The 24759-nt window shown below is 40.0% G+C and overlaps 1 protein-coding gene across 1 annotated transcript; it reads left to right on the top strand.

The window, feature by feature from the left end:
* Nucleotides 1–3026: 3026 nt before the first annotated feature.
* EIF3J (eukaryotic translation initiation factor 3 subunit J) lies at nucleotides 3027–24301 on the top strand. The gene is made up of 8 exons (XM_058737902.1): nucleotides 3027–3174; nucleotides 3262–3365; nucleotides 12429–12483; nucleotides 12982–13073; nucleotides 18475–18589; nucleotides 21215–21376; nucleotides 22834–22907; nucleotides 23222–24301. Exons 1-8 carry the CDS (start codon nucleotides 3138–3140, stop codon nucleotides 23351–23353), a joined length of 771 nt encoding a protein of 256 aa, XP_058593885.1. The 5' UTR covers nucleotides 3027–3137; the 3' UTR covers nucleotides 23354–24301.
* The last annotated feature ends 458 nt before the right edge of the window (nucleotides 24302–24759 follow it).

The raw sequence follows: 24759 nt of genomic DNA, 5'->3' as shown, positions 1-24759 counted from the left end.
TGAGAGAGAATGACATAGGGGGTTGACAGGAGGTAGGAGTCAGACTTGTAGGGCCTTATATGCCATAGTAAGGAATTGGAATTTACTCTAAAAATAACAAGAAGCCAGGGGCGCCTGGGTGGCTCAGTTGGTTAAGCGTCTGACTTCAGCTCAGGTCATGATCTCACGGCTGGGCTAGTGAGTTTGAGCCCTGCATCGGGCTCTGTGCTGTCAGTGCACAGTCAGCTTGGATCCTGTTTCCCTCTCTCTACCCCTCCCCGCAACCACCCCCCACACCGTTTGCGCTCTAACATTTAAAAGAACAAGAACAAAAAATAAATAAAAACAAGAAGCCACTAAAGGCTTTTCAACTGGGAGAAAGGGGTGTCACAATCTGATTTACATTTTTAAATAAGCAAACTGCCTGGTGTGTAGTGAATGGATTGTGGAGGGAAAGGTGGCAGAAGGAAAACCGACTGGGAAGTCATCATAGAAGAGTCTAGAGAAAGTTTGGATGAAGGTGGTTGCAAAGAGATATGGGGGTAATTAAATGTATTCAAGATTAATAGTGGAAGTAAATCAAAGAACTTGGTGACTGAATTTAGGAGCTGAGAGGAAGAAAGCAGAGATAGGTCTCGGTTTTTTGACTTCGGTACCTGGAGATTGGTGTCACCACCACTCGTTCAATCTCCAAAAGCACTATCCTCTACTGCTCTCTCCCACTTCCCCTCCATATCCAACCAGTCACTGTTATAAGTTGGGATTATCCAGAGAAACAGAACAAACAGCATGTGTGTATATACATAAAGAGATTTATTTTAAGGGATTGGCTCACACGATTGTAGGAGCTGGCAATTCTGAAATCTGCAGAGCAGGCCAGCAGGCTGGAAACCCAGGCAAGTGCTGCTGCTGGAGTCCAAAGGCAGTTTGGAGGCAGAATTCCTTTTTCTACAGTGGTTTTTTAATTTTTTAAATTTTTTTTTTTTTAAGGCCTTCAACTGATTGGATAATGATTAGGATAAGACCCATCCACATTTTGGGGGTTAATCTGTTTTACTCAAAGCTTACTGATTTAAATGTTAATCACATACAACAAGTACATTCACAGCAACAACTAGTGTTTAACTAAAAACTGGTTATCACGGCCAAGCCAAGTTGACACATAAAATTAACCATCACAGTCAATAAATTGTTTTGACTCTTAAATATTTCCCAGATTGGTTCTTTTCTTTCTGCTACCATTGCCTTACTTTAGGCTTGTGTTCTCATTTAATTAATTCATAAAATATTTACTTTATGGTATTAGATACTGTGCCAAATGGTGGAAATACAACTGTGAATAAAAGATTATTGCACCCTAGGGACCTTGCATTCCAGCCTTTCCCTGCCTTCTGCTAGCCTCCCTCTAATTTAGCTTTATAAAAGGATGACTGTATATCATTGCCTCTCATACTTTAACATGGAGAGTCATCTGAGGACCTTGTTAAAAGGCAGATTTTGATTCAGTAGGTCTGGGATGGGGTCTGAGCTTCTGTATTTCTAACAAGCTCTCCAGATATGGCTGTAGATGAGGAATAAACTATGAGTAACTGGGCTGTACAAAATCTCTTTAAAGACCATGTTTATAAAATATGTATTTGTAGGGGCGTCTGGCTGGCTCAGTTGTAAAAGTAAGCAACTCTTGGTCTCCAGGTAGTCAGTTGGAGCCCCACATGGGGTGTAGAGATTGCTTAAGTAAATAAGCTTAAGCTTTGTAAAAAGATACACAAGAAATAGATAACAACTGTTGCTCCTAAAAAGAACAGAATGGCTGATCATTGTATATACCCTTTTATAACTTGGATTTTATACCAAGTACGTGTATTACATATTCGAAAATAAATTAACAACAAAAGTAAAGTAAAAACACCTGAAACTGCTCCTCTCTTAATACTCTGCAATGGAGCCCAGTGGCCCAAAGGGCAGAGTGCAGTTTAGCCCATCTTAAACCCTTTATTATGATCAGTTTACTTATTCAGCTTATGTCGAATGTTGCCAGTCAGGTCAGGGACCACAGGCATTCTTTCCACCGGAAATGCACGTGAGCAAATTTCACTTGGTCTTTCAAACTCCAGGTTCCGCAGAACTTACCCCAGGAAGCCTTTCATGCATCCTCCCGCCCCCCGCCTCCGCCGTTAAATTTACCTTTTTACATTTAACCTCATAATGCTTCTTTTTGTTGCAATCATCACACCGTGTCGAAATTTTGTTTACATGTCTATCTTTGCTACTTGATTGTGCGCTCCTTGAGGACAAGGCTAGAGAGGAGAAGGCCTAGCGCAGACCGACTTCCAAAATTATTCTGAGAAAGAATCATGTACTGGCTGGCCTCAAGGGGCTCACAGGAAGGGACAATCCTCGAGTTCTGGGGCTCTCTTCGATCCCTTCGTGAATAACTCAAGGCAAACGCGCCAGGAGCTGAATTCGAGTACCTTGGCTGAGAAGGCTGCCAAGAATGCGGCCCTGTCCACTTGCTCCTTCCCGGGCGCCCGGTCCACGCCGGCGTCCAGAGCAATCTCCCCTCGTCCAGCGCGCGACGCCTCCTCCGGGGGTCGGGGCCGCGGGTCCGCCGCCCCCACTGGCGGGCGCGGCTTGGAAAGCTTGGGGGTCTCCTTGGTATCCGCCAACAGCTCCGGGCGGCGGCCACAGTGAAGACAGGGAGGGCGCACCCGGCCGGTCGGGGCGGGGCTGCAGTTGGCAGGGAAAGGGTAGCAACGACGGGCGAGCACCAAGCGCCAAGGAAGGCGCGCTTCTAACTTCCTCGCACGTATGTTTCCTCGCCGGGACCCACGCTGGGGCAGCCGTCTCCTGTGCGATTCCTCTCTTCCCGCCCCGCTACCTCCAGGACCACTACCTCCACGCTCTGGGGTAAGGAACACTCAGTCTCCCTCTCCCGCCGACTCCCGCGCTGTCGGCCGCATTCCACGCCCCCTTCACGCCCGCGCGCGCGTCGCCGCTGCCGCCGCCGCCAGAAGAGGCGGGGCCTGGGCCCCGGCGCAGAGTCAGCCACGGTCCCAGCCTGCCCCGCGCCGGCCAACGAGAGCAAAGTCAGTGACTCACCTCCGCCGCGCTAACTCCTCGCTAGCTCTCCCCTCACACACGCTCACACCCGGTTCGAGATGGCGGCGGCAGCAGCGGGGGACTCTGACTCCTGGGGTGAGGGGAAGTTACGAGGGACAGGGGCTTGGCCGGCGCTGGCCCCAAGCTGAATCGGGCACTAACGCGGCTCGCTCTCTTCCGTAGACGCTGACACGTTCTCCGTGGAAGACCCGGTGCGGAAGGTGGGGGGCGGCGGCACCGCCGGCGGGGACCGCTGGGAAGGCGAGGACGAGGACGAGGACGTCAAGGTGGGTGCGGGCCGGTACTCCGGGCCTCGCGGGAGCGAACTGGCGCTGTCTCGGGCGGGGATGCCCGCCGAGGGGCGAGCTGGTGGACTCTGGGCCCAGGGGCGCCGCCCGAGCCTGCGGTCTACGGGTCCAGACGCGAGCGTAGGGCCCCCCGGTGCCCTCCTCCCCTACGCTCGCCGGCCATTTGGGCCGGAGTCGAGCAGCGTGGCCTTTTGGATTTCCTTGGCGAGGGCGGTGGCGGCCCCGGCCCCAGCCCTTCTTTAAGGGTCTGCGTCCCGGCCTGGATCCCACCCTCCAGTTGGCGACGGGAGGTGACAGCAGCGGCCGGGCCCGGCCCACGTGCAAACTTCGCGGTCTGGAGCCACTCGCCAGAATGATCTGGGAAGTTGGGCATTGAGCCCAATGGTTTATCCCATATGGAAAGTCTTACAACCACCTGCCTGTTTGAGCTCAGGTATCCCTAGGGGCAGTAACTCATTTTTGTTTCTGAAGGCCCATTTGTAGTTTGTTGGAGCAGTTTGATGAATGAAATATTGTGCTTTAATTTTAGCCTTCCCCCCCCCCCCCCACAAGACAAATAGAAACAGTAAAGTTTACAAAATAACTTTAGACTACCCTCTCCCCACCTTGTTGTAAAAATATTAACCGAGTACTGAGATAGCCAGCAGTTAAGTTGTCAGAAACCTAGGTAGTCCTGGGAAAACGGAGAGTTGACGGAGTGAGTTATTTATTCGCATACGAACGACGCTTAAGAAAATATTGGTTAGAATAGAGGAGGGGGCCAGTGTTTTTTTCCTATGCCTTGTTGATCTGAACCAGATTTATCCTTGTCGTTTGTTGTTGAAAACTCCTGGGGACTCATATTGGTCCAGATGACATTATGACTAGTGCATTCATTTTTTTTGTTTTTAGTAGTTAACAAACATCTCAAGCCCAGAATGTTAAGATTCTTTCTAACAGAACTCTCAAAATCTTTTTACATTTGTGCAGAGTTTTTATGAATTGAGAAGATGGTTTCTCTTGGTTTTGATTCACTTAGTGTTTTACTTTCCTGACTTATACCCTTCAACACATATTGGGAGTCCTGTTAAGTCCTTCTGCTTGAGCTGAAAAAATTTAAGCTAGGTATCACTATGAACTTAATACTACTTATGTTTGGATTTTTTTTTTTTTCTCCTGAGTCTGATGAGGTGGATGTCTACTTTATTGAACAGCTTGAGGTCCAGAAATAATGTGAGTTTTGCACACATTGGGGTTAATAAATGAGTAGTGCTATTGTGTATATACTTAGATGCTTCATTTACTTGTTGTATAGACATGGGAATGGATTGTGTATCATTCTCATTGCAAGATATTAGTTACCTTACTACATTGTAACAGATTTTCTATTTTGAGCATTTAGTTCACATTTGTCCTTTCACTTTTTCTGTGCTTACTGGATGCAGCAGTTAGGACATCTGTTCTGACTATTGGGAATAATTCAGCAAATGAGAAGAGAGAGAAATCAGGAAAGAAGTACCAGAAAATGAAGCTTGAAGGGAGTAGTCTGGACTAATGCCATGAAGTAACCTGCCTGTGATTATTGGATCTAAATGGTGTCATTCCTGATAAATATAATTCTTACCACTTGGAACTAATTTTGGAGATTTACAGGTTGTAAGGGACCATAAAGTTTATCTTGTCCAGTCACTCTTTTAGTGCAGAATTTTTCTTTTATGCAAATATCTTATTTCTTTTACATAAACATTGAAGTTGATCTTGGAGAAAAAAGCTGAACTTGTCCATTTTATTTCTCACTTGAAATGTTGGTTTATTTCTATTGAATTTCTTCAAGATTCCCAAGGTATGTTATTCATGGAGTAATTTGATTCCTCTGCTTTAGAATCAGACAGACCTAGGTGTATATTATTGCCTTGACATTTTCTATATTTGTGGTCATAAACAAGTTTTTTTACTCTTTCCTTTTAGTTCCCCAATCTAAATTGTCCTTACAGGAGATAACTTCAGGGGATTGTTTTGCATTTTAAATGATCTAATATGTCTGGCATTAGGCAGAGTTGCCTAGCACCTGGGAGGCACGCAAACGTTAATACTCTCTTCAGGATGTTGCCTTAATTTTTCTGGCTTGTGGGAAATACCCTGTTTAGATCCAGTATCTGGGTTTATTTTGTGCCACATTTTGTGATTTCCTGAGCTCCAGGGGACTCTCCACGATGGCTCTTTACTGTGAATTTTGTGTTTTGAATGGAATGATTAACAAGCAAGTTTTTGCTTGTTCAGTTTACCAGTCTAGAGTTGAATTTTGTCACTTTGGATGGTAATGAGTAGTACCAAATTTCTGAATTTTGATGTTTTAATACATAATCCTATATGAAAACAAAGCTTAGTTTTCACAAGATCAAATAATCATAGCCTTTAAATAGTATAATATATGCATTTTTTTAAGTCTTCAAAGGTAAGATGTACAAACAGAATAAGTTCTTCGCTTTGTGTTGTCATCTAGTGTTTAACTTTTAAGAATATAGATTTAGTGTCATTTGTAATATCCTGAGAAATGAAAGGAAAACTGAGGTCTTTGTTGCAGTAATTTGCTTCAGTAGTTTACTGTTCTTCAGTAGACATTATAACATTTTGCTGTCCTTGACTTAGTTGTCTGGCAGTGACAGAAATGGATTTAGGAGAAACTATAGAATTGTTAACCATGAGGAGAGAAGCTGTGCTTCTTCCCAATTAAAAACAAGAGAACTAGGTGTGCCTGCTTGGCTCAGTAGAGCATGAGACTCTTGATCTCTGGGTTGTAAATTTGAGTCAACTGTTGGGTATAGAGATTACTTAAAAATAAAATCTTAAAAAAAAAAGAAAAGAAAAGATGAGAACTAGGAAAATAGTCTCATGTCACGGGCTGGCTTTATTTTACTTTTCTTGCTATCCTGATGTTATGCAGAGGTAGGGAGGAAGTGTTCACTTGGCATATGTCAGTGGGCTCCTTCCCCATTGCTGGAGTGATGTGTAGGTTGTGTTAAGGCAATGAGTGCATATCCCCTGCAAGCAGGGACAATACAACTTTTACTTTATTTTACTAGCCTCCTAGTATTTCAATAGAATAGATTAAAAGCCGGATTTATTCAAGTTGTATAGAATTGTTTTGAGAAAACTGGCTGTGTTCAAGCATCTCTGGCATTTGCACATATAATGTTATTATACAATTCTTTTTAAAAGAGCCGAGAATAAACTTAGTTGAAAACTGCCTGACTCATCCTACCCATTCAACTATCTGTTAGGATTGTATCCTGCTTAATAGCTTAAATCTACCAGAGTAAGGACATTTTTCAAGCATTAGAAATAGCATTTCTGAAGAAGGGGAGATTTTGGGGAAATACTCAGAAGGTGGGCATTTTGCCAGGAAATGGGTATCTTGAAGTGTGTAAGTTCTCATGAAAAATTCCAAACATAAACAGAACTAAAGAGAAATTTAAATAAATCCATGAGCAATCTTATTTCTTCTGTATCTCCACTTAACTATTCTCCCCTAACCAGGTTGTTTTCAGGAAAATCTCAATTATATCGTTTCAGTACCCTGGCAGTTTTTATAAACTAGTAAGTTTTTAGTTAGGAAGTGTTTTGTTTTGGTTTTTTTTAACGTTTATTTTTGAGAGAGAGAGGGAGACAGAGGATCCAAAACAGGCTCTGTGCTGTCAGCACAGAGCCCAATGCGGGGCTCGAACCCACAAACCATGAGATCATGACCTGACCCGAAGTGTAACGCTTAACCGACTGAGTCACCCAGGCGCCTCAGTTAGGAAGCATGTTTGGTGTTGAAAATGTATTTGTCATGCTGGATGACTGAAAATAAATAAGCCATTTGTTTAGTGTTCCTTGTCTTGATATTGTTTTAGCCAGGCATTTGAAGTAGGATTGATTAATAATAGTTCCACATGTGAAACTGGTAGGCATTGAGATGGAATTCAACGGAGTGCTTAGCCATAATACATAGTAGGATGTTAAAAACTTAATGAATTGAATTAAATGAAGTAGACTAGAGGCAGGTACCTTAGCTTCCAGAAACCAGCATAGTTTTGAGATGATGGAAGAACATTTAGGCTTCTTTTAAGAACTGAACTTTGCTGGGAAGTCTAGACTTGCCAGAAGCCTGTTACACAGTTGTGAAGCCTCTTAGAGCACGTCAGTACAGCTTACAGAACATCAGTAAAAGACTCTTTTTCTGCAAAAGGTTATTTATCTAAACCAAATTACTTAAAGGGAAGTAAAAGAGTATATGTTAATTAATGGACTCTTGCTATGGGGCAGAAGAATTTTACTGCTCCTTTGAAGCTACTTCTGTTTGATGATCTATAAATACATCTTGCTTAAGTTGGAAAGCATTTTCAGCCCTAAATGTGTTCTCTGATTGCATGTGACATTCTGTAGTTGTGCATTGTAAAAATGACAGATCAGCCAACTACTGGCTGTATTATTAGAAATGTTTAAAAAGCAGGGTTTAAAAATTTTGTTTTCAGTTCTCAGTCATGTTCAATTGGGAAGTAGGTTTTAAACTTGAAAAGCAGCCATCTCTTTCAGAGCAAAGGCTCAAATGATGTTGGGTGTGTATCTGTAGAAGAGTGTAGATTAGCAAGAGATTTATAAACTGCCTCTGTTTTTTTTTTTCTTTTAATTTTTTTTAATGCTTATTTTTGAGAGAGAGACAGAGCACAGGTTGGGGAGGGGCAGAAAGGGAGGGAGACAGATTCCAAAGTAGGCTTTAGGCTCTGAGCTGTCAGCACTGTGCCGGATGTGGGGCTCGAATCCACAAACCATGAGATCATGACCTGAGACGAAGTTGGACGCTTAACTGACCAAGCCACCCAGGTGCCCCTAAACTGCCTCTGTTCTAAGAAAGGTAGCTAGCCATTTTAGGAGAGCAGCCTGGGTGGCTCAGCCAGTTGGGTGTCCAGCTTCAGCTCAGGTCATGATCTCCTGGCTCATGAGTTCAAGCCCCATGTCAGGCTCCGTGCTGACAGCTCAGAGCCTGGGGCCTGCTTCGGATTCTGTGTCTCCCTCTTTCTCTGCCCCTCCCCTGCTCACGCTCTGTCTCTGTCTCTCCTTCAAGAATAAATAAACATCAGAAAAAGATTTTTTTAATTGAATATTACAGTTGGAAGATCTAATAGCTACCAAAAATTGGGTAAGGAATTTACTTGGTTATTGATAAGTATTCTCTGGAACCAAATAACCATTTAGAGCTTACTAAATTACAGACTTACTCTCTGTTTAAACATGTTAAATTTTAGGTGTTTCTCTAAGAACGTTTTTTAAATTTTTTTCAACGTTTTTTATTTTTATTTTTGGGACAGAGAGAGCATGAACGGGGGAGGGGCAGAGAGAGGGAGACACAGAATCGGAAACAGGCTCCAGGCTCCAAGCCATCAGCCCAGAGCCTGACGCGGGGCTCGAACTCACGGACCGGACCGCGAGATCGTGACCTGGCTGAAGTCGGACGCTTAACCGACTGCGCCACCCAGGCGCCCCTAACGTTTTTTAAATTTTATCTGAACTTACTGTCAGCATTTACAAAGTCCTAGTGTTTACAGCAAATTGGGCAGATTTTGACCTTAACATTTACTTTTTAGGCACTGGCAAATTTTATAACTAAGGAAACAAAAACTCTAGTTCTTGGGGAAAACTACCTGGCTTTATGCTGTGGGAATTACGTCTATTTGGAAGTCTCTCTGTTGACTTCACTATGCTCCCTTCTTTAGGGACTTGTCCCCAGTCAGGGCAGCCTTGTTTCAAGCACTTTGGGGTGAGGGTGACAGGCAGAGCTTGCCTTTCATGGTCCTTTTATGAACGCAGGAGCAGGTGCCATAGCTGTTCCCAGGACTTGTTGATAGGACCACTGCTTTTGCTACTAAAATCCATTCTGTGGTGGAATCTAGGTAGCCTCATTATGTCAGCCCTGATGGGACAGTTTAACTGGAGTGTCTGGAATAAGATTTATACTTTGATTTAGGGAAACCAGGAACTGGGATAAGGGTGGTACATAGAGTTGGTATAAATGAGATATTGAGGGCACAGGGATATGGATGGGGGTTGGGTGATGTTTTACTGGGAAAGGGAACTGAGAAATGCTCCTGATGTATCTGTTTCTCCATGTTGGAGGTATTGGGATGGAGCTGCTCATTTTTAGCTATACCTCTCCCCTCTTGGCCTCCTGGTACCAGAGGCTGCTAGACTTGTTTCTTAAAATTAATAGAAAACCATCACAGGCAATTTGAGGTAGGTAACTGGTATAGTTGTAGCTGGACACATCACTCTGTGCCATACCCTTCCTTTGATGAGCTTTCCTGCAATTCCAGGGGAGCTTATTCCAGAACTGATTGATAGAATGAATTTTAGTGGGGAGGGACCTAGTTCTCAGATAGTTATGGTATACTTCAGGACTCCAGTAAGAAGTTGTTTACTATGACACTTTAAACCTGGTTCCTTCATTTGTTTTGTTTTGTTTTGTTTTGTTTTGTTTTGTTTTGTTTTTGTTGGTTGGTTTGGTTCATTCATTACTTTACACTGAGATTTTGGGATAGCTATCTGAGGGCCTAATGTTCTTACCTATAAAATGGAGAAACCACCATCTTACAGGACTTCGTGAGGGTTAACTGTGTTACTACATGTAAGGCCCTTTGCACAGTGCTTGGTGCAAAGTAAACACTTAGTAAATGCTTTATCATCATCATCATCATCATCACTATCATTAATAGAGAGTGGTGAATATGTACCCCTTTGAAGTAAGCAAATGGTCTTCCTGTCTGGAGCACCACCTAAGCAGGATGTCACTCACAGACCCAGCTTTCTATATTATGTGAAGATTAAAACAATAACAAAAAACTCCTAGTAGTTAATTTTTATTTTCAACTCTAGGGTTCCTTTTGTACTGTGGTGTATTGATAACAAGCACTTAAGCAAACCAGTCAGATTATACAAACATTTGCTTTTTAATTTCTAACTCTTGTATCTTAGATGTCCAAATAATGACTAGGAGGTTTGTTTTCAGTCTGTTAACCTTGACCTGTGAGTTAAATTGCCAAGGTGAGGTGATTATAAAAATATTTTACTTTTATCCAAATTTCTTTCTACTCTGCTTGCAGAGCCTATGATAGCCTTAATCAGGATTTTTTAGTTCTCTGGTGGACTTAGAGAGTTTTATTAAAATCGAGGTTTGGTTAGTTTAAATACCTAGACTGATTCATTATGAGCTGTCTTGTTATAAAACAGAAGCTTGGTGTCATAGTTATGGCACATTAGTCAGCCTCTACATCTTCAGCAGCAGCAGAGCCTCTTGCAATCCTGTGGTTCAGCTTCAAATGGCTGTCCCTATTAAACTTAAACATTCTAAAGTCTCTGGAACCTTTAGAAAATTGTTTGATAATCAGTTTATATTTAGTTCAGTGACTGTGTTAGGTGTAGAAAAGACAAGAGTATAGATCAACCTTAAAGTGCCCTACCCAAGTTAGGGAGTGGGTTCAATAAGCTATTGATCAGCTCTTGACTGCTCTTAAATACTGGGCTTAAATATTATATAGATTTAATTCATTAATCAGGGTTGTGTTGTATACCAATAATTGTGTTGTATAGGTTGTGTTGTATATCAATAATTGAGCCATTGGCTAGAATGTTGGATGTTTTCACATTTGGGAAAGTAAGAAATATAAAGTCCTTTTAATTTTTTATTTAAAACAACTGCAAATTACTTTAAGAGAAGTAGTTTTGGCTTGGTTGTCTTGTGTTGTGTTAACAGACAAGTTGATATAAAATTTCTTATGGAAAAACAAACATGCAAGAATGGCCAGGAGAACACTAAAAAGCCTGAAAACCTATAAGAGAGGGAACCAGCCTTGACCTACATAAAAACATACTATAATTAATTAAAGTAATGAAAGCAGTGTGGTATTGGTGCATGAAGAGACAGTAGACCTGTGGGAAAGCAGAAGTAGACCAAGTACCTGTGAAAACTTAGTATGTGGCAAATCACAGGGCTCAGGTATACTTTTTAATAACTGATGCTATGACAATTAGGTAACCGTTTAGAAAAAGAGATCCATACTTCATACCACACAAAAGAAAAAACTCCATATGGACTAGAGATCTAAATAAAAAACAATGAAAGCATACATGTTTTAGAAGAAACTGACTTGATGAAATTCACCGACAATGAAAAGAAAAGACTGATAAATTTTACTGCATAAATGTGGTGGGGTGCATATGCTTCGTAGGGAAACACTAGAAATATTTCCATTAAGAACAACAAGGCAGGGGTGCCTGAGTGGCTCAGTTGGTTAAGCTTCTGACTCTTGGTTTTGGTTCAGGTCATGATCTCAAGTTTTGTGAGTTCAAGCCCTGCATTAGGCTCTGTGCTGACATCACTGGAGCCTGCTTGGGATTCTGTCTCCCTCTCTCTCTGCCCCTCCCCCACTTGCTCTCTATCTCTCAAAAAGAAACCAAAAAACAAAATAGTGATGCCCATTATCTCTGCCATTATTCACAGTGTACTAGGGGTTTAGCCAGTGCAGTTAGATAAATCAGTTGTGGAAGCATAAGAATTGGTAAAGATGTAAAGCCATTTTCATTTACAGATGATATTATAGTACACCTGGAAAACCCTAGAGAATCAATGAAAGTGACAAATTAACATGTAAAAACCAATTGTATACACAAATAATAACCAGTTAGAGGACATAACAGGGAAGAAAAAAAACCCCTCCAATTTACGGTAGGAACACATAAGAGAAATACTTAGGAACAAACTTGAAGAGAAATTCACAAAATCTCCAAGAGGGAAACTTTAAAACATTCCTTGAAAGATACAGAAATAGACTTGAACAAATGGAAAAACAGCCCTTTTCCTTGGCTAGGGTGGTTCAACATTATGAAGATGTGCATTTTCCTAACATTAATTTACAATTTTAATGCAGTACAAAAAAAAAAAATACAAACTTCTTTCTGTGGAGTTAGATAAGTTGCACATGGAAAAGTAAACAGGCAAGAATTATTAATAGAAGTCCTTTTCTTTAGGATAACTGGGATGATGATGATGATGAAAAAAAGGAGGAAGCAGAAATAAAACCAGGTGAGCCACTGGGGTTCCTTCATTTTTGGTTCTATATCTTGGTGAGCATGTAATACTTAAGACAAAGGACAAAATGCTTGCAAAATTGAAAATTTTTGTGTTGAGAAACCAAACACCCTTCCATTCTCACTTTATTCTCTTCTCCTCCCATCTCTTCTCTCCCCTCAAAACATAATCAGATTGGATACTGCCTGCCACTTTCTCTTTGAGTGCTGCTGTTAGGAGACAGTAGAGGAGGGTGTGATCTCATATTTTAATAATCTAAATCCTGCTGAAAGCAATGGGGAAATATGAAGGGAGATGTTTGGGTCCTAGGGGTCAGATCAGAGAAGAGAAAGGAAGAGTCCCAGAACTTTCCCATTGTTATTCACGAGTAAATCACCATATGAAATTGGAGCTAGGAGAAGTTTGGTCTTTTGAAGTATATTATTGTTATGTCTGTCTCATCCACAAACTGGAAAATATTCAAGGTAACTGTGATTAAAACATTTCTTTCAGAAGTAAAAATTTCAGAAAAGAAAAAAATAGCAGAGAAAATAAAAGAGAAAGAACGGCAGCAGAAAAAAAGGCAAGAAGAAATTAAAAAGAGGGTAAGTAATACTCATTTCCTGAAATACAGAATTCTCACATCAGTAATGCTACATTGTCTTAATAGACAGCAAGTATTACCTAGCAGTCTGACGGGCTTTGTAAAGACTATAAATGGACACTATTAGAGAAGTAAATCCCCAAACTGAATTCTGTGTCTCCCTCTCTCTTTGCCCCTCTGCCTCTTGCGCGTGCTCTCTCTTTCAAAAATAAATATTTTAAAAAGCCCCTCAAAATAAAAGTAGATAAATTATCATAATGAATAATCATGTATGTCACCTAAATTTAACAGTTGCTAATATTTTGCCATATTTGCTTCATCTTTTTTTGTTAAAATCAAGTAAATAAAATGTGCATTTTATCTTTAAATACTTCAGTATGCATCTTTGAAAAATCAAAGCTGTTTCTCACATGATTACGTATCTAATAGGATGAACAGTAATTTTTTAATGTCATCTAATATTCAGCATATATGGGTTGGTTTTTTTGTTTGTTGTTTTGTTTTATTTTGTTTTTTGAGAGAGAGAGAGTGCACAGACAGGGAAGGGGCAGAGGAAGACAGAATCTCAAGCAGGCTCCACGCTCAATGTGGAGTCTAATATTGGGCTTGATCTCATGACCTTGGGTTCGTGACCTGAGCTGAGATTGAGTCGTACCCTTAACGAACTGAGCCACCCAGGTACCCCTATATGTGCCCAATTTCTAATTGTCCCAAGATATCTTTTACATATGGTTTGTTTAAACAAGGACCTTAGATTCATTGCATTAGGTTGTTAACATATCCTAAGTCTCCTAGAGTATCTTTCTCTCTGTCTTAAAATGACAGTAAGGGCGCCTGGGTGGCTTAGTTGGTTAAGCATCCAACTCTTGATCTTGGCTCAGGTCATGATCTCATGGTTCATGAGTTCAAGCCCTGCATCAGGCTCTGGGCTGATAGCTCAGAACCTGCCTGGAGTTCTGTTTCTTCTTCTCTCTGCCCCTCCCTTGCTTATGCACATGCATGTGCTCTCTCTCTCAAATAAACTTGAAACAAAAAGTAAAATGACATTCACTTATTGAAGGGAGGAGCCCATTTGTCGTGTAGAATATCCCACCTTTTTGATTTGTCTGATTGCTTACAGTTGCAATTTCCTGTAACTTGGCCGGTAAGTCTAAAAGTTTGATTGGATTCAGATTAAACATTTTTAATTGGAATGCTTTAGAGGTCATGCTATGTGCTTCATATTGCATCATATCACATCAAGAGTCATGTAATATCTGTCCTATTATTAGTGATGCTAAAATTGATGACTGGGTTAAGGTGGTAACAGTCTGATCCTTCTATTATAAAATTACATATTCTTGTAAGTAATCCAATTTCACATCAAGCTCCCACCCATTAGTTTAGTGTTAGTAATGATTGTTGCCTAATTATTTTATTATGGATTGCAGAATGGTGATTTTTCTCATCCAGTGACTTCTCTTCCATTTGTTACTGGCTGGCTTTTCTTCCTCCTCTTCTACTTGCTTTGCTGTTTGATTACTTTGATATGGTTTGTGCTAGAAAAGCAGAGTAAAAGCTTAATTGTTTTCTTGTAATCACTAATTTCCAGAGTAAGGAGGGAGTGTAATAGTAACTTCAAAGGGTTGAAAAATGAGGGGTTTGTGGGTTTTTTTCTTTTGAGTAAATTTGTAGATGTACAGGTTTTTATAAATTTTACTCAGATACAGTAATTATTCTTTTGATGCTCAAATTTTCCCAACTTTGGCCAGTAGGAAACCCTTTCAGTTGTTCTAATGTTCATCCTTTTGACAGAACCCTATTAGTCTTTGAAAACTTCTTGCTTTCTGGCACAATAAGTGCTGGGCTCACCTGGTAAACTCTCTTCTTTAAGCCTGGAATGTGCTACTTCCCTGAGGTTTTTAGTGGAAATGATGTTTAGAAGCCAAATCTAGTTGCTAGTAGTACTCAGCATTATTGAGGTGGCCTTGCCTTCTAGACCCATTTTTATAGGTGAAGCTAGGAAAGAAAGAAATGCATGAGTATATGTGTTGTGTATGTCAGCGTTAGTTCATGGATTCTAATAATGGTAACATAATTGTTTATTTGCTTTTCTACAATACCAGTAATACTAACAATGTTTGTAGGATTTCTTTGCAATTCTTTTTGCATTGAGAATATATCCTCTAAGGATGTATAATTATGTTCTGGGTTCTAAAGTCATTTGTATTATTTTGTGTCAGTATGTCTTTTGATACACATTTTAGAGTCATTTGTTACCGTTTCCATTTTTAAAGTTTTATTTTTTATGTAACTTTATTTTTTAAACATGAAATAATGTTCGGAAGGCAAAACCATACAAAAATGGTACACTCAGAAAAGTCGCAAACATCCATTCCTGTCCTCTCCTCTCCATCCTGTTCCCTGTCACCCCCTATAAGAAAGCATTTTCACTAGTTTTTGGTTTATTCTTTTTTTTTTTTGTTTTTTGTAGCTGTATGGTATTCTGTTGCTACAAATATGTACCATATTTTATTTCACCAGTCTTCTAGTCATGGGCAGCTGGATCTTTTTTCTCCATTCCTGTACTTGAACTAACAGTGCTTCCATGAATAGCCGTATCTGTGTGTCATTTTTAATGGTTATAGTCATATTTGTAGGATAGATTGTCAAATGAGAGATTGATGGGTCAGAGGGCAAATTACATTTGTAGTCTTGCCAAGGGTTCTCAAATTGCCCTCTGTATGGGGTTGTACCAGTTTGCATTTGCCAACAATGTATCAGAGTGTGTTTCCCCAGTCAGGGACATTTTAGATACTTTTAAAATAATTTATACTTGCATATCAAAAATATTTACATGTGTGTTTCTATGATCGGAACAAGCAATAGAAACTTAGAACTCAGTCTAAGAAGCCATCTTGGTTAGATCTTTCTTGGTCATTGAAGTTAGAATTTGTACTTCCTTTGTTGTGTCTTGGTATTTATATCCAACATAAAGAAACCTTATTAGTTAGAGTGTGCTCAGTTTGTCTTAAGTAAAATATTGAGTTAAGATGAGTTCAGTTTTAATGCAGGAAATAATAATGTCCAGGTCTACAAAGACAGTTAAGTCAAGATATTTCCTTTTTTCTTTCTAGAAAGTATTCTGAGATTTCCTAACTTGGCATAATGACATTTCTCATTTTATCCTCTCCATGAGAAACAAAATATGATGTATTTCAGAAGTGGACTTGTGAGTCAGAATCTGCAAGCTGCATAGACATAGTTAACTATGAATAGCACAAGTTCCCTTTACTTTTTTCCCACTTTAATGAATACTGTCATAGATTCTCCTTCATAGTAAAAGTGATACATTTGTTGTAGGAAGTATCACAGTATAAAGAAATGATATTCACTAAACTGTTGACTGTCAGAGAAGTAGAACTGGAAAATAACTGACAACTTCTGTTGTGTGTCTTTAAAATTTGTTGACAATGATAATGTGTTACTTTTATAATAATAATAATATAAAAATGTAAATAAGAGGAAAACTTTTTTTAAATTTTTTTATTGTTTATTTGCTTTTGAAAGACAGAAATGGAGCATGAGTAGGGGAGGGGCAGAGAGAGAGGGAGACACAGAATCTGAAGCAGGTTCCAGGCTCTGAGCTGTCAGCATAGAGCCCGACATGGGGCTTGACCTCATGAACTGTGAAATCGTGACCTGAGCTGGAGTGGGATGCGTAACCTACTGAGCCACGCAGGTGCCCCAAGAGGAAAACTTTTTTTGGTGTTTTTGTTTTGTTTTGTTTTGTTTTGTTTTGTTTTACATTTTTATTTATTTATTTATTTTTAATTTTTTTTTTTTTAACATTTATTTATTTTTGAGATAGAGAGAGACAGAGCATGAACGGGGGAGGGTCAGAGAGAGAGGGAGACACAGAATCTGAAATGGGCTCCAGGCTCTGAGCAGTCAGCACAGAGCCCGATGCGGGGCTCGAACTCACATACCGCGAGATCGTGACCTGAGCCGAAGTCGGACGCTTAACCGACTGAGCCACCCAGGCGCCCCCATTTTTATTTATTTTTGAGAGACAGAGACAGAGCACATCTGGGGGACGGGCAGAGAGAATGAGACACAGAATCCAAAGCAGGCTCCAGGCTCCAAGCTGTCAGCACAGAGCCCGATGCAGGGTTCGAACTCACAAACTGTGAGATCGTGACCTGAGCCGAAGTCGGATGCTTAACTGACTGAGCCACCCAGGCGCCCCCAATTTTTTTTTTTTTTTTTTTTTTTTAATTAGAACGTGTGTGTGCACAAGTGGGGGATGGGCAGAGGAAGAGAGAGAGAATATTAAGCAGGCTCCTCACTCAGCATGTAGCCTGATGTGGGGCCCCGTCCCATGACCCTGGGGGGGGATCATGACTTGGATGGAAATCAACAAGAGTTGGATGCTCAACTGACTGAGCCACCCGTGTGCCCCCAAAACATTTTTTTTATGTTTGCATAGTACAGTTGGCCTTGGAACAATGTGAGGGCTAGGGGTGCTGACCCCTGCACAGTCAAAAAGCTACATACAACTTTTGACTTCCCCCAAACTTAACTATTAATAGCCTACTATTGACTGGAAACCTTACTGCTAACACAGTCAACACATAATTTTGTAGTTGTGTGTATTATATATCATATTCTTCCAGTAAACTAGAGAAAAGAAAATGTTAAGAAAATCATGAAGAGAAAAATGCATTTGCTGTACTATAAATACCAGAAAAAGTCTGAATAAGTGGACCCATGCTTTTCAGACCTGTTTTATTCAAGGGCCATCTGTATTGTCATATGGCTGTGCCATGTTTTATTTATTCTTTTGTTGAACATTTGGGTTATCTCTAAATTTATTGGAAATTATAAGTAATACTCCAATGGACATCCTTGTGGCTAAATGTTAGTGTGCATCTTTGGTTTCTTAAGATAAATACCTAGAAGTACAATTGAGTCCATAAAGCATATAAAAGTTATTTTAAGACTTGATGCACATTACCAAGTTGCCCTAGAAAAGTTGTTTCAATCAATATACAGTCTTTAGCAGCAGAATGTGAGTGTGATTTTTCCCTTGTCTACAGTCTCAATTCCATATTTTTTAAAAAGGCTGTGGAAATAAACTCAGTCTTCTTGGGTTCTTAACTCAGCTCTCTCACATTAGCAGCTGTGTTAACCTTCTGTTACCATGGACAGGTTGCTTAACCTCTTTGTGCCTCAAATTTTTTTGTGTAAAATCAGGATAAGAACATCTGAGGTGTTTAGAAGGATGCCTGAAATAAACACTTTATAAGTATTTGCTATTATTTATAATTTTGTGTTTATTAAAAAAAGTTCACACAGTTCAAAAATGTACTGGTCATTCGTAATCCCAGCCGTTTTAAAATTTTCTTTCTGTCTCATTTTAGTTAGAAGAACCTGAAGAACCTAAAGTGCTAACACCAGAAGAACAATTAGCAGATAAACTGCGGCTAAAGAAATTACAGGAAGAGTCAGACCTTGAATTAGCAAAAGAAACTTTTGGTAAGGTGCAGGGAGGGGGTGATTGCAGTGAAGTATTGAAGTTCCAAGTGCATGCGTCGAAGTCTTACTAGTTATGAAAGTTTAGAAAACATCTCCATTTTTGGCATAACAATACTGGCGAACTTAGATATTCGAAAGTAGTTTTTATTTTATATTTGAGGTTTCATTGCTTAAGGCAGAGTGAAATACATTTTCAGATTTTTTAATGATTATGTTCCGAGTATCACATAAAAGGTTATTAAGATAAATCATTGGACCTTTTCAAATAAAGTTTCCTGCTCCTTTAAATATATCAGCTGGATGAAATTTGGATGAAATGTGAGGTCTGTAGCTTTGAGGTTTAAATATTGAACTGACTATAGGGCTGTCCTATTGTCTTAAATCTGGATAAGAATGTCCCTGTGGGGCATTCACCTTCAGCTGTGCCTCTGCTCAGGATCATTCCTTTCTGTGACCCTTCTTGGCCCTCGCCATACCCAGTCTTTAGAGGGCTTCCATTTCTGTGTGTCATGCTACAGTTGTGAGTGGTACATGAGATAAAAAACATATTCAGGATCCTGTATGTATGGAAGTTCAGAGTGTTCTAGGGGGAGAGTAACATGACATGAAGGGGAAAGTAAGAAACATGGCCAAAGAAATAGTTAAAAGTTCTCCCTTTGTTTAATTAAGCTCATTGTTGTCATTACCTATTGTGTACTTTTCAGAGTAGAAGATTATGTTGAAAGAGTTAAAGAGCTTTGAAACCTATAGCTAATTGTATCCCCATCCTTCCTGTTCTTTAAAATGGATCAGGAAGGGGGCGCCTGGGTGGCGCAGTCGGTTGGGCGTCCGACTTCAGCCAGGTCACGATCTCGCGGTCCGTGAGTTCGAGCCCCGCGTCAGGCTCTGGGCTGATGGCTCAGAGCCTGGAGCCTGTTTCCGCTTCTGTGCCTCCCTCTCTCTCTGCCCCTCCCCCGTTCATGCTCTGTCTCTCTCTGTCCCAAAAATAAATAAAAAACGTTGAAAAAAAAATTAAAAAAAATAAATAAATAAATAAAATGGATCAGGAAGGCTGACAAGTGATCATTGTCCTTTCTGTGGGAGATGTGATTTTCTCACTCCGGGAGTTGCTGGCAACCTGAGGAGTTACTTTGGGTGCTCCTGTGCACTGGCGTGTGCTTGGCAGATCTTAACCTGCAGAGGGCATGCAGCCATTATCCAGTGTCTTCATAGCATGGTAACAGCCAGCCAAGTGTTTATTAAAGAAAAGAGTTTACATGCTACTTAAAAATTCTAAAATGGGACAATTATGGATTGCAAGGCAAAAACATGGATTCATACAGCCATCATTTGGTTAATAGGGTTTTAATGTTGTATTTCTCATACTAAAATACTAAATCAGTGATACTGTTAACTCAATTTGCTATTGAGGAAGATACAAAGTGTACTGTCTCTTAGCCTAGAATCCTTTTAGGCCAGATTCTTTCTGTTGGGATTTTTTAAAAAAATTTTTAAATGTTTATTTACTTTTGAGAGAGAGACAGAGCATGAATGGGGGAAGGGCAGAGAAGGAGGGAGACACAGGATCCGAAGCTGGCTTCAGGCTCTGAGCCATCAGCACAGAGCCTAGCCTGATGGCGGGGCTTGTACCCACAAACTGTGAGATCATGACCTGAGTCGAAGTCGGATAACCAACTGAGCCACCCAGGTGCCCCTCTGTTGGGATTTTAATACATGGCTTACCCCTCTTAGCTTCTGGAGTCAGCTGCATACTTTGACAGGAGCCATCTGGGTTTTTGTTTTGTTTGCTTTTTCCTTCTCTCCCCATTTTACTGTGGCCTATTTTTTTTTTTTTTAAGTTCATTTATTTTGAGAAAGGAACAGGGGAAGAGGGGCAGAGAGAGAGAATCCCAAGCAGGTTCCATGCTCAGCATGGAGCCCGACATAGGGCTTGATCCCATGACAGTGGGATCATGACCTGATCTGAAAGCAAGAGTCAGCCGCTCAGCTGATCCACCCAGGCCCTCCCCTGCTGCAGGCTATTCTTAGACATAGACTTTAAAAACATCCTTTTTGTGCCAGGGACGCTTTTGGTGCTGTGGTGAAAACTACACGTTTCCTCTTAATATGATGTTTTTTTAAATGCAGAAAATAAAATACATAGAATTTTACTTACTAAGGAAGTCTGTTATATTGAAATAGGTATAATGTTAAAAAGACGAGATATAGTAATAATGTGCTTTTTTATTAACGCAGTAAATAAGATCTAGTGGCAGGTCTATCTAATAAGTAATGTGATTTGAGAGTAATGATGACCGAAACAATATTTTAAGAGAACTACAACTGTAATGTGATACGAAAATATCTGATCTTTACTAGTAACAGGTTTTTGCTAGTTATAACCACTGTGATTTATTGCCTATAATCAAAATGGAAGGAAATGCTAAATTAGAGGTTAATGAAAATAAAGTTGTAATCTTTGATCCAAATTTGCAGACCTGCTGAATTCTGTCCAAGAACTCCAGTGGACCCAGGTTAAGAAACTCTGCTTTAGCATGAAATAACAGCGTTGTTCAGATACCGAATTGGTTTATAAACCTAAAAAACATCTTTCTGATATTTTTAGTGCTCCCTCTTCTCCTGCAGGTGTTAATAATACAGTTTATGGAATAGATGCTATGAACCCATCTTCAAGAGATGACTTCACAGAGTTTGGAAAGTTACTAAAAGATAAAATTACACAATATGAAAAGTCACTATATTATGCCAGTTTTTTGGAAGCCTTAGTTCGAGATGTGTGTATTTCATGTAAGTAATTCTAATCTCTACTTCTGTAGGTGGATTTTAGTAACAGCCCATCATAGGAGGATGGAGGTTGACTTATTTTGGGATGCTATAATAGACTTAGGATTTCCTTTTCAGAAGTTACCTTGGGAATGTTCTGCAAATACCCAGTGAGTTTGAGTGGTTTTGTTTTTTTTGAGGCTCTCATCTTAATTTTTTTAAAATGGCTTCCCAAAGGGACATCTGGACTTTGCTGATACAAAGCTGATAAAACACTAGCTTATTCTTTTATCTAATTATATCTTTAAGAAAAATTTTTTTTTTTAACGTTTATTTTGAGACAGAGTGCAAGCAGGGTTGGGGCAGAGAGAGAGGGAGACACAGAATCCGATGCAGGCTCTGAGCTGTTGGCTCCCCTTATCTAATTATATCTTAAATGGACGAGGAAGTATCTTTTGGGGAAAATTGTCTCTCACCATACGGAATTTTAGAGCTGAGTGCAACCATAGTAAGTGTTCATTTTACAAACAAGGAAGCCTGTGACTCTAGGTTTAAGTTGCTCAACAGAACAGGTACCTATATTCTGGGTCTGTGGGTGTGGTGCCATGCCCTGAAAGGAGTCATACATTTCAGAGACAGGGTGTGTGGGAGTAAAAACCAGGGGTGGTGTGGCACTAATGTGGAAGGGACTGTTTTTGCTAGCACTGCTGTTTTTAAGATCGAGAAAAAGGAATTCTACACGATGAACTTTTCAATTGGGATTTCCTTGAGAAATCATTACTAATTTGGGTGTTCTGAATTTGATTAGTGATATACCCATAGTTGGTATTTTATTTACATATACTTTTTTTCTTCTTTTTGAAGGTGCTCTCCAACCAAAACTGAAACTCTTTTTTGGTAGCTAAAAACTGCTGTGTTTCAGCTTGGTATTTTTATAAGGATCAAAGGATGTGTTGTCCACTAATCAGACTTGTCTCCTAGTAGGATACTGAGATTTCTGAGATAACCTGTTTTCATTCTGGTTCCCATGGTAGAAGTGGTAGAAAATAGAGACCCTAAAGGGTGGGGAGTTGTAATTTGTAGTTTTAAGAATGGTTGTTCCTTGTTCATTCAGCCACTCCTCAGTGTGCATCGAGGATGTGTTGTGGAAAGGCATGGTGCTCCTCCGTGTGTTTATTTTTTTGCCCCCTCACATGTTTAGATTGAGTTAAGGAGGTATGGTAGGGGACAGTATGAGCTCTAAAGACACTTTGGGTTTCTTTTTGAACAATGGTGTCTTGGTTATTTCAGGTCATTATAAAATTTTTGCTGAGTTTTCTATTTTACGTTAAATAGTTCTGATTTGTGAGCCTAGCCATAGACTGAATCGTGATTCTTTACCATCTTATGTTTAACAGGACAAATTCATAGCCTTTTTAAAGTTACTGAAGCTAATGATGGACAAAGTAGAGGTGGTAATTCCTTTTTTTCTTTTTTTTTAGTGGAAATTGATGACTTGAAAAAGATTACCAATTCATTGACTGTGCTTTGCAGTGAAAAACAAAAGCAAGAAAAGGTAAGGGCAAACATGCAAGGGAGATGCCTATCACATTAGGATGGGGGTGTGGGGCATAATATTCTCAGTGTACTGGGAGCCTGAACTAAAATTTAAATTGGAATAGAGCTGGAGCCTGAGTGCCATTACTGTCCTTTTGTTCACAGACATGGTCAGAGTTTTCTTTTGGAACAGAAATTGCTTTGGGTTAGGTCTGAGATCTCCCCTAAAGTTTTTTTGTTGCCAGAGGCTTTAGTGTCTCTGTGAGGGTTTCTGTACCAGAAAAAGGTGCCCACAGTGGACAGTCTCATGAATTAACTCTCTTTTGTCTTTAGCAAAGCAAAGCCAAAAAGAAGAAGAAAGGCGTGGTTCCTGGAGGGGGATTAAAGGCCACCATGAAAGACGATCTGGCAGATTATGGTGGTTATGATGGAGGATATGTACAAGACTATGAAGACTTCATGTGACATTTTATCTTCTCCTGGTGTCTTCTTTCTGTTGCCCACAATCCCTTCAACATGTAGCACAACTTCCTTTCCTTTCAGTTCTGCCAAATGCTACAATCAGAAGTGCAGTATCTTTTGTGCTGGTTATTTAACCCCTTGACACTTAGGTGCTAATGTGCGAATGAGGGAACTTGGATCTTGCTGCCAAGGGGTTAAAATTGGGAACCTCAGTTGCTACTAAATCATAGTTTAAAAAAACAAGCGTAATAATGTTGTCATTGTTGCTCTCTGATTCCATAGCAGCAGTCACTGAATTGGAAACAAAGGTTGCAACATGACAAAAATTGTGTAGTATTTACCAGCACCATTCAGTAATACAGCCTTAACCATACCTCCTTGAACTACTTCATAACTTGTCAAGAAAAGCAGTTTGCAGCAAGGGCATGCCGTGTGCACCTAGTATTAAAATTGCTTTGTCTTAAAATTGAGCGTGAGGATATTAAAAATACATTGTGAAGAAGACTGCTTATCTCAGAGTGAAGATACAACGGCTGAAAAGCACTAGCTTGATACTTAAAAATCAAATGACCAAAACCCTCCAACTTTGAAGCTGAAGAAGGTAGACCTCCATTATTGTGTTGCATTACAAGTTGTGGAATCTCTTGAATGCATAGACTGTCTAGTTTCTATTTATCAGACTGTTCTGACGGAGTGCTTCAGACGGGGGAGGGAAGCTCTTGACCTGTTTCATTTCCCTGATTTCAGTGTCTGAACAATCCTCCTTTGTTCTCCTGGGCTGCAATGGAACAACTTTAACAGGGTTTTGGCATTTCCTTTTCTTTATAAAACATGCTCAGCAAACTGCACCAGTTGACTACAGTTTGGTAAATTGTTATGTTAACAATTATGACATCTGCAATGTTTTATAAAGCAACTAATTTAATAAAATCACTATTGTGAGGACTTAAATTTTGTGTTAACTCCCAAGAGATATTTTTGGAGAGTATAGAACAACAGCTCTTGGGACTAGAGTTCTCTGTATACTTACAAAGCTATTAATAAATGCCTGATGAGCAGTTAACAGCTTTAAGACAAAAATGATGTGCCAGGCCTGATTAGTGTCACCCTAGAGCGACAAAGGTATAGGGCTGCCTTCCTCTCCTTATTTATTTGGGCAAATTATTTGCTTGTTTAGATAGTAAGGCCTAACTCAGTACGGAGAAGAGCTTATTTATTTGGAGTAATTGAGCTTATTACTCAGGTTACGGCTGTAAAAGCATAGATTGGGTGATCCTCTTTATTATATATTTTAAGCAATTTAACCAAATTTGTGGTTGGAGTCTTTTTGAAACTGTCAGAGAATCAAAAGTAGGGACAACAAAACATGTTTTAAGTTTCTCTTAAATAGGAAATAGGAACCTCAATCA

This window comes from Neofelis nebulosa, chromosome 7 (genome assembly GCF_028018385.1).
Source record: "Neofelis nebulosa isolate mNeoNeb1 chromosome 7, mNeoNeb1.pri, whole genome shotgun sequence".
NCBI classification, from domain to species: domain Eukaryota; kingdom Metazoa; phylum Chordata; class Mammalia; order Carnivora; family Felidae; genus Neofelis; species Neofelis nebulosa.
The sequence above is the reverse complement of the archived record's forward strand: the minus strand, read 5'-3'. Positions and strand labels throughout refer to the sequence as shown.